Source organism: Myiozetetes cayanensis, unplaced genomic scaffold, assembly GCF_022539395.1.
Source record: "Myiozetetes cayanensis isolate MyiCay16 unplaced genomic scaffold, myiCay2020 scf536, whole genome shotgun sequence".
NCBI lineage: Eukaryota > Metazoa > Chordata > Aves > Passeriformes > Tyrannidae > Myiozetetes > Myiozetetes cayanensis.
The window spans coordinates 8,981-18,581 of record NW_026087783.1 but is presented as its reverse complement, the minus strand read 5'-3'; the positions used below and the strand labels follow the sequence as shown (position 1 = coordinate 18,581).

General features: G+C 46.3%; 1 protein-coding gene across 3 annotated transcripts; it reads left to right on the top strand.

Annotated features, from left to right (window-relative positions):
- The first annotated feature begins 861 nt into the window (after window positions 1-861).
- On the top strand, window positions 862-4,906 carry LOC126650012 (zinc finger protein 239-like). Of its 3 annotated transcripts, XM_050334452.1 has the most exons (5): window positions 862-911; window positions 2,083-2,264; window positions 2,965-3,208; window positions 3,282-3,363; window positions 3,552-4,906. In XM_050334452.1, exons 3-5 carry the CDS (start codon window positions 3,071-3,073, stop codon window positions 4,388-4,390), a joined length of 1,059 nt encoding a protein of 352 aa, XP_050190409.1. In that variant the 5' UTR covers window positions 862-911; window positions 2,083-2,264; window positions 2,965-3,070; the 3' UTR covers window positions 4,391-4,906. The 3 variants fall into 3 exon arrangements, with proteins under 3 accessions (XP_050190409.1, XP_050190410.1, XP_050190411.1); XM_050334453.1 differs by lacking the exon at window positions 2,965-3,208 and having other exon boundaries at window positions 3,285-3,363; XM_050334454.1 differs by lacking the exon at window positions 2,965-3,208.
- Window positions 4,907-9,601: the final 4,695 nt, after the last annotated feature.

Genomic DNA, 9,601 nt, shown 5'->3' with positions numbered 1-9,601 from the left:
AACCTCATAAGAGGCTCTCATCATTAAGGCCATGTCCTCATAAACCCCATCCATCTCACAATGGGGCAGTCTCAGAAGGTCTCTGTGCTCATAGAACCCATCCACCCCAGAACGGTGCAGCCTTATAAAAGGCACTGTCCTCATAACCCTCACACACCTCATAACGGTGCAGGCCTCATAAGGTCCCTGTCATCATAAGGCCCATAAACATCCTCGTGGGGCTGTCATCATAAAGGAGATGTTCTCATAAATGCCATAAACCTCTTAAAGGCTCTATCCTCATAAAGCCCGTGCACCTCAGAAGGGGCAAACATCATAAAGGCTCTGCCCTCATAAACACCATAAATGTCATAAAAGAGTGTTCTCAGAAAGCTCATAAACCTCATGACAGAGCTCTCATCGTAAAACATCTCTCTGCATAAAGCCCATGCAGGTCATAAAGGTGCTGTCCTCAGAAAGCCCATACACCTCATAAGAGGTTCTCATAAAGGCCATATCCTCATAAACCCCATAAACGTTGTTGCCTAAAAGGCTGCAGAGGGAAAAAGACTCCAGGCAAAACTAGATAGAAGGTCAGACAAGCAGCAGAGGTTTCCATGAGCCTCCAGGCTCCAGGAATACAAACCCACAACCATCCCTTCCAACGCAGGGGTTACAGTTTTTCTAATGATTTCCACCCAATGCCCGTCCCGTCCCCGCCCCGGTTCTGCCCCGCTCTGCCCCAGGAACGCCCGTGGGGAATTGAGTCTGGGGGAGTTTGGAGCTTTGAGCCGCTGCAACTACAACTCCCGGCGTGCCCCGCGCCGCAAAGGGGGCGGGGCGGGGGGGGTCTCTGCTGGCGGTGCGCGCGCACAGCCCCGCGGTGGCTGCCGGGAAAGCGATGGCGGTGACAACGGAATCTGCTCAGCACTGTGAGATCTTGCGGGGGCTGCGGCGGGGCTGGGGATGCGCTCGGGGGCTGCGGGGAGCGCGGCTGTGGGTGGGAAGGCTGGAGGGCTCGGCAGAGTGGAGAGGAGGGGCTCGGGGGTTCCCGAGGAGGTTTTGAGGTCCGTGAGGGGCTGTCGGGGGATCGCGGAGGGGATTTGGTGTCCTGAGGGCGCTCAGAGGGGAGGGTGAAGGTGCCTGAAGGGGTTTAGGAGGTCCCTGAAAGCGCTGGGGGCCTCGGAACCCTCCCGGGGGGGAGCTGTTTAAACGCCATGGCTGCACTGCGCAGGCGCCAGCGGAGTCCCCATGAGCGAACTTCAACTCCCATAAGGCCCCGCGGGGCGCCGCCATTGCCTCTCGTGCCACAGCGCCCCCTGCCGGCTGGGCGGACCGACCGCAGGGAAAGCGGGTCCTGATGCCCCCCCCGAACCCCAGAGACCCCTAAAACTTAGCACACAGAGACCCCACAGGGAGGGGATCCCCAGAAGCCAATCAGTGAGGTTCAAGGGGTCTCCCAGTCCTCAGGGGAGGGGTCCTGGTGGTGCCACCCAAATTCTTTGCAGGGAGATGAAACACATGGTGGTAAGGGGATCCCAGTGACATCCCAGTGGCTCTCAGTATGGCCCAGTAACCCCCCCCCAGTGACCACCCAGTGTTTCCCAGTGACCTCCCACTTTCCCCCAGTATGGCCCAATGATCCTCCAGTGAGGCCCAGTAACTTCCCAGTGTCTCCCTGTGTGTCCTGGTAATCCCCCAGTAATCACCCAGTCCCTCCCAGCGCCCTCCCAGCATCCCTCAATAACGCCCCAGTCCCTCCCAGTGCCCCCTGGTTCCCCCCAGTATGTCCCAGTATGCCCCAGTAATCACCCAGTGCCCCCCAAAGCTTCCCAAGTGTCCCCAATGTGTCCCCAGATGTCACTGAATTTTCTGTGAGTGTGAAGGGGGAATGGGGGAATGGTCTGGGGTCAGAGGGTCCAGAGGGGGCTCCTGGGGGGTGATAGAGGGTTGGAGACATTTGGGATGGGGTTTGGGGACAGTGGAATTGGGGGTGTCAAAGGGAGGGAATTGGGGCCAGGGGGAGGCCCTGAGGACATTGGGGACACCAGGGGGGTCTCGGGACTCACCTGCTTGTGGTGCTGCCCCTCCTCTCCCACCCAGGTGCCCCTGAGCAATGGCCCGGAGGTGAGCCCAGAGCTGGCCCTGAGCTGGCCCTGAGGTGGCCCTGAGAAGAAGTGGAAGGCAGAGGTGGTGCTGAGGCAGGAGAGCCCCGTGCTGGGGAAGAGGCTGATCTGGGAGTGCCCAGCAGGGAGAAGGTGCTGTGTCCATGCCCTGTGTGCCAGGTGAGCTGGGGCTTTGCTGCAGAGCTGCGGGCGCTGATTGGAGCGGCTGCAGCTGCTGAGCTGGTGGCACCCAGGAACACAAAGTGTGCCCGGCCACGGAGCCTGCAGGGAGGAGCAGGGACAGGGTCAGGGCCACTGTCAGCCCGGGGCTGGCTGGGGAGACACAGCAGTTTTGGGGTCCCCCTGGGAGCTGCTGAGGGTAGAGGGCGGAGCGGGCGATGCCGGAGCTGGGGGACCCCCGGCTGGGTGGAGGGGGGAGCACGGAGAGGGAGGAGCCCCGGGACCCCCGGGAGCCTGAAACGGGGGGAGCAGAGAAGGGGAAACCTGGAGAGTGGGGACCCCTGGGATCTCTGGGACAACAAGGTGGAGAACCCGGAGAGGAGGAATGTGTGGGAAGGCGGCACCCCAAAGGTGAGAGTCAGAGGAGAAGGGACTCTTGGGATCCCCAAAACTCCCAGCATCCCTAAGTGGGACCCCCAACATCCCAGACTGGGCAGACCCTCTGAACCCCAGAGGGGAGAGACCAGAGAGGGGGAGCTTGTGGAAGATATTTTTTTGGGGTCATCTTCATAATTTGGAGTATATTTCAGCTGAATCTCAACTTTTTGCAGTTTTCGGGGTCAGGGGTCTTGTTGCTATTTCTGAGGGGTTTTTATCTAAACCTTTATGTTTTGGGGTTTTTGTGGGCTGAATCTTGGAGGTCCCCCAGAACCCTGAAGTTGGGAGATGTGGGAGCCTTGGATTCCTAGGACCTCCAGCAGCCTGGAGACGGCAGGGACCCTGTAGAGGGGAGACCGCAAATACACATGAATAATCCCAGCAACCCGAACAGAGGGGATCTCCAGAATCGCACAGTGGAGAGACCAGAGAGGAGGAGCTGCTGGCTGGGGTTTTCGGGGCTAAATAGTGATGTTTTGGAGGTTTTTATGGTCCCAGGATGCCCGGTGAGTTCTAGAGATGGACTTGGGCAGGAGGAACCCCCAAGGCAACGCGCTCAGCCCCTGTTTTCCCCCCCAGCAGGATTTGTCCTTCCCAAAGCTTGGGTGGATGGAGGAGGAGGCTGCAAGGAAGAGGAAAGGACCACAGACCCCCCAGGCAGGTGAGGAGGAAGTCAGTGCCCCTTTGGCCCTGTCTTGTGGTGCCTGTGGCAGCCGAGCATCACCCCTGGCTGCAGGACAACCCCGCTGGCACCGCCGTCCTGCCGGGGCTGGATCTGGGGAATGTCCTTGACCTTCCCTCTGGGCTGGAGGCAAATCCCCTGCCTGTCCTTCTTCCCTCCTGCCCCAGGCCCCGAGCTGAGGACGGAGAGCACGGAGGACAAATCCCCCCGGCAGAGCCTGGTGGGAGAGGCCGTTTTGAAGGGCTCCCCGACGCAGGAAGGCAGCGGGGAGGAAAAGGCCCGGAGATGCCCCCGGAGGAGGGGCTGCAAAGCCAGCCCAGGGTGCTCTGAGGAGGAAAGACCCGTCCTGTGCCGGGAAGGCGGCCGGAGCTTGAACCGGAGCTCCGAGCTGGTGGTCCCTGAGCAGCCTCCCAGCAGGGAGAAGCCCTTCAGGTGCTTGGAATGTGGGAAGAGCTTCAGGCTGAGCACCAACCTCCTCAAGCACCAGCACATCCACACTGGGGAACGGCCCTACACATGTAGGGAATGTGGGAAGAGCTTCAGGGACAGCTCCAACCTGATCCGACACCAGCTCATCCACACTGGGGAACAACCCTACAAGTGCTTGGAATGTGGGAAGAGCTTCAGCCAGAGCTCCCACCTCGTCAGGCACCAGCACATCCACACTGTAGAATGGCCCTACATGTGTAGGGAATGTGGGAAGAGCTTCAGGGACAACTCCAACCTGCTCCAACACCAGCTCATCCACACTGGGGAACGGCCCTACTGGTGTGGGGAATGTGGGAAGAGGTTTCGGACCAGCTCCAATCTCCTCATGCATGAGCGAACACACACAGGGGAGAGGCCCTTTCGCTGCACTGACTGCGGGAAGGGCTTCAACCGGAAGGACCACCTCATCACTCACTGGCGCATCCACACTGGGGAGAGGCCCTACAAGTGTGGGGAGTGTGGGAAGAGCTTCTCCCACAGCTCTACCTTGACCTATCACCAACAGACCCACCAGTAAGGGAAGCCCTGGAGTGCCCTGACTGCTGTAAGAGCTTTGGCTGCTGCTCCCACCCCAGATGACCCCCCTGATGGTGAGGCAACCCCTGGAGTCCAGTGACTGTCAGTCCATCCCTTTCTACCAGAAAGGACCAGGCCCCTTTGCCAGGGGCAGGTTGTGCCAACAGAACCTTTCTTGGGGGGGGTGTGTGGAGATTCCTGCCTTGGCTGGGGACACCCCAAGGTCACTGCTGGAGTTTGAGAGCAGAGATCTCCCCCCGAGTGTTGGTCTGGGGGAGTTCCATCCCTCTCTAATTCATAATTCTTGCTTTGGTGCCAGCTTGAGTAGAATTGCTTCAACAATTGCTTTAGTGTAGAGCACTGTCCGATGTTATGCTGTCCTACTGGTAGTTTTAGTGGTTCTATTGTGCAGTAAATAATTCTGATGAAGATCTTTTGTCTGATCATTTGTAACCCTAAATAATTGATTTCTATCAATAGATCTGATTTGTCATCATTAAAGCCCTGAGGAACAAAAGTGGTTCAGTCCCACCTCTGTAATTCCTCTAAACTGAAAGTGTTGGCATAACCCAAGGCTGAGATTGGATCCAGCAGCCTCCAGCACCCCACAGCAAGTTGGGAGCTCAGGGAGGCCACCCCACTTTCCCAGCACTTTTGGGCCCAAAGACCCCCATGGGATCGTTGGACCTGGCAGACCACCCCTTCTTTTCCACCCTTCTCCCTGTTCCTCCCACTTTCCCATTGTCCCCTGTTACAATCTGCTTAAATGTTGCAGAAAGAACTTCAGATTCGAATATGCCCTTGATCAAAATTAAAACTCCCTTAAGTTATCTGTTGATACCAAAACCTGATGTTATTAATTGCTAAGAGATGCATCCCACAGTAAGCTGGGAGCTCAGGGGGGCCACCCCCCATTCCCACCCTCCCTATGTCCAAAGACCCCCATGGGACCGTCGTACCCACCACAGCACTCCCCCTTTTCCACCCTTCTTCCTGTTACTCCCACCATCACATTGTCCCCTCAATCCCCAATTTCCCTCCCAAACAGTTTTGGGGTCCCAAGCCCCACTTTTTGGCCCCTCTCCTTGGGTGCTGAAGGAGAAAATGAGGTCACACACACAGAGTTCCATTTCGGGATTTGTCCAATGACACTTTTCGGTGTCCCCTTTCATTCCCATTCCCTCGGGAGCAGCACCCACTGTTTGTCTTTCAGTGCAGCGGAATTCCCAGGATGGCCCCAAAGCAGTGCCCTGATCCCACACATTGCCCTCCCCTCCTGCAGGGGCTGTTCAGCCACCAGAGAAAAACACAGGCTGGTCCTGCAGGCTGGTTCCAGTGCACTTGCACTCGGAGAAACAACCTTGTCTCTCTCCAAGCACTCAGCCAAGGTGGCTCCTCCCTTTGCACCCCCATTCCCTCAGTGCAGGTGCAGAGTGACTCCCCCTGGTCCCACCTCTGCCCTACTTTGTTTGCACATGCAGAGTTCATGGTCAGGAGGGTCAGGATGTGATACATGGAGGGTAGATATGTTTTCATCTGTGATACAACTTTAGCAACAAGGATTACTGACAGGGATGGTCAAGGCGTTGTCAGTCACAACAATCCCAACGTCAGGTGCGACCAAGAAGGCCCCTGAGTGACAGGTCCAGCCATGGCTGAGCTGTGAGGCCGGTCAGTCAGTCAGCAGACACAGGGAATTACCTCTAGAACAGCATCTGCCCCAGGTGCCATCCGGGCAGGGCTTGCTCTGCTCAGCATTCCCTGACTCCTCCCGGCATTCCTGAGGGAGCCTCTGCATCTGCACAGTGGGATTGCGGGCCAGGCCCACTCAGGACAAGGGGCCATCCGAGGGGCTGGAAGCCAGCAGGGTCCTGGGGGAGACAGAACACAAGCAGAGTCCTCCCCATGCTGAGCACTCGAGAGGGCCTTGTCATCAGGTGTCTGCTGGGAGGGTTTTTGTTTAATACTTGTCAATTCAAATTCAAAAAAACTAAGGGTAAACACAGCTTTGTCTACTTGGGGTGTCACATTCCCCCTTTTTTGTTTTGAAAGTGTTGGTTTTGATGCAGAGCACACATTTCTTGCATGTGGGGTAGGCACAAGTGATAGGACCACATTTATGGTTTATTCTGTTGGGGTTTTTTTTTCTCTTTTTTATTCCTTTTTCTTTCATTTTTATTTCTTTTTTCCTCTTTTTACTTTTTCTTCTCTTTTTCCTTTTTCTCTTTTTTTCTTTTTTCCTTTTCTCTTTTTCTTCTTTTTCTCTTTTTCTCTTTCTCTTTTTCTTTTTCCCATTTTTCTTTTTTCTTTTTTCCTTTTTTCTCTTTTTTCCTTTTTTTCTTTTTTCCCCATTTTTCTTTTTTCCCCATTTTTCTTTTTTCTCTTTTTTTCTTTTTTCTTTTTCCTTTCTTTTTTCTGGTTTTTTTTTTCCTTTTTCTTTCTTTTTTTCTTTTTTTCTTTTTTCCTTTTCTCTTTTTCCTTTTCTTTCCTTTTTCTCTTTTTCTTCTCTTTTTCCTTTTTCTCTTTTTTTCTTTTTCTTCTTTTTTCTTTTTCTTTTTCTTTTCTTTTTTTCTGTTTTTCTTCTCTTTTTCCTTTTTCTTTCTTTTTCTTTTTTCTTTTTTTCCTTTTTTCTGTTTTCCTTTTCTTTTTTTTCTGTTTTTTCTTCTCTTTTTCCATTTTTCTTTCTTTTTTTGTTTTCTGTTTTCTTTTTTCTTTTTTCCTTTTTTTCTATTTTCCTTTTCCTTTCTTTTTTTTTCTAGTTTTTTTTCTTTCTTTTTTTTTGTTTTCCTTTCTCTTTTTTCTGTTTTTTTCTTCCTTTTTCTTCTGTTTTCCTTTTCCTTTCTTTTTTTTCTGGTTTTTTTCTCTTTTTTCCTGTTTTCTTTTTTCTTTTCCTTTCTTTTTCCTTTTTCTCTTTTTCCTTTTTCTCTTTTTCCTTTTCTTTCTTTTTTTCCTTTTTCTCTTTTTCTCTTTTTCTCTTTTTCTTTTTCTTTTTCCTTTTTCTTTCTTTTTTCTCTTTTTCTTTTTCTTTCTTTCTTTTTCTCTTTTTCTTTTTTCCTTTTCTTTCTTTTTCTCTTTTTCTTTTCTTTTTCTTTTCTTTTCCTTTTTCTCTCTTTTTCCTTTTCTTTTTTTCTCTTTTTCTCTTTCTTTCTTTTTCCTTTTTTCTTCTTTTTCCTTTTTCTTTCTTTTTCTTTTTCTTTTCTTTTTCCTTTTTCTCTTTTCCTTTTCTTTTTTCCTTTTCTCTTCTCTTTTTCCATTTTCTTTCTTTTTTTCTTTTTCTTTTTCTTTTTTCCTTTTTTTCTCTTTTTCCTTTTTTTCCGTTTTTCTTCTCTTTTTCCATTTTCTTTCTTTTTCTCTTTTTCTGTTTTCTTTTTTCCTTTTTCTTTTCTTTTCCTTTTTCTTTCTTTTTCTTCTCTTTTTCCTTTTTCTTTCTTTTTTTCTTTTCTGTTTTCCTTTTTCTCTTTTTCTCTTTTTCTTTCTCTTTTTCCTTTTCTCTTTTTCCTTTTTCTTTTTCTTCTCTTTTTCCTTTTTCTTTCTTTTTTCTCTTTTTTTCTCTTTTCTCTTTTTTCCTTTTTTTCTCTTTTCCTTTTTCTCTTTTTCCTTTTCTCTTTTTCCATTTTTTCTTTTCCTTTTTTCTCTTTTTCTTCTTTTTCTTTTTCCCTTTTTCTCTTTTTCCTTTTCTTTTTCTCTTCTCTTTTTCCTTTTTTCTTTTTCTCTTTTTTCTTTCTTTTTTTTCTGTTTTCTTTTTTTCCTTTTTCTCTTTTCCTTTTCTTTTTCTTTTTTCTCTTTTTCCATTTTCTTTCTTTTTTCTCTTTTGTTTTCTTTTTCTCTTTTTCCCTTTTTTCTCTTTTCCTTTTCTCTGTTTTTTTCTCTTTTTCCATTTTTCTTTCTTTTTTTCTCTTTTGTTTTCTGTTTTCTTTTTTCCCTTTTTTCTCTTTTCCTTTTTTTTCCCCTTTTTTCTTCTCTTTTTCCATTTTTCTTTCTTTTTTCTTTTTTGTTTTCTGTTTTCTTTTTCCCTTTTTTTCTCTTTTCCTTTTCTTCTGTTTCCCCTTTTTTTCTTCTCTTTTTCCATTTTTCTTTCTTTTTTTCTTTTGTGTTTTCTTTTTTCTTTTTTCCTTTTTTCTCTTTTCCTTTTCTTTTTTTTTCTTCTCTTTTTCCATTTTTCTTTCTTTTTGTCTTTTTTGTTTTCTTTTTTCTTTTTTCCTTTTTTTTCTGTTTTCCTTTGGTTTTTTTTCACTCTTTTTCCTTTTTTCTCTTTTTTCTTCTATTTTTTTTCTCTTTTTTCGTTTTTCCCTCTCTTTTTTTCCTTTATTTCCCTTTTTCCTTTTTTATCTTTTTCCATTTTTCAGTTTTTTCCACTCTCTTTTCTTTCTTTTTTTTCCTTTTTCTTATTTTTTCCTTTTTGTCTTCTTTTTTTTTATTGTTATCTTTTTTTCCTGTTTTTTTCGGGTTTTTTTTGTTGGTTTTTTCTTTCTTTTTTCTGGTTTTTTTTCATTCTTCTTACTTTTTTTCCCTCTTCTATCTTTTTTCTTATTTTTCCTTTTTTTTTGTTATTTTCCTTTTTTTCTATTTTTACTTTGTTCTCTTTTTCCTTCTCTTTTCTTTTTTCTATTTTTTAATTTTCCTTTTCCTTTTTTTCTATTTTTCTTTTTTCTCTTTTTTCTTTTTAATTTTCCTTTTCCTTTTTTCTATTTTTCTTTTTTCTCCTTTTTTCTTTTTCTTTTTTTTCTTTTTTCCTTTTTTTTGTAATTTTCCTTTTTTTTTCTATTTTTCTTTTTTCTCTTTTTTCTTTCTTTTTTTCATTTTTTTGATTTTTTTCCTTTTTCTTTTTTGTCTTTTTTCCTTTTTCTTATTTTTTTCCCCTTTTTTTGCTTTTTTCTTTTTTTTGTAATTTTCCTTTTCTTTTTTTCTATTGTTTATTTTTTCTCCTTTTTCTTTTTTCCTTTTTTTTTTCCTTTCTTTCCGTTTTTTGTTATTTTCCTTTTCCTTTTTTTCTATTTCTTCTTTTTTCTTTTTTTTTTTCCTTTTTTCTTTCTTTTTTTTCTGTTTTTTTCTCTTTTTTTTCAATTTTTTTCATTTTTTCTTTTTTCCCCTTTTTTCTCTTTTTTTTTCTTTGTTTTTTTAACATTGTTTTCTATCAATTGTATTTTCAAGGAAGATTTATACACATCTCAAAACAATCTCCACGTCCATGTCTTACCACAGCAGATAATCT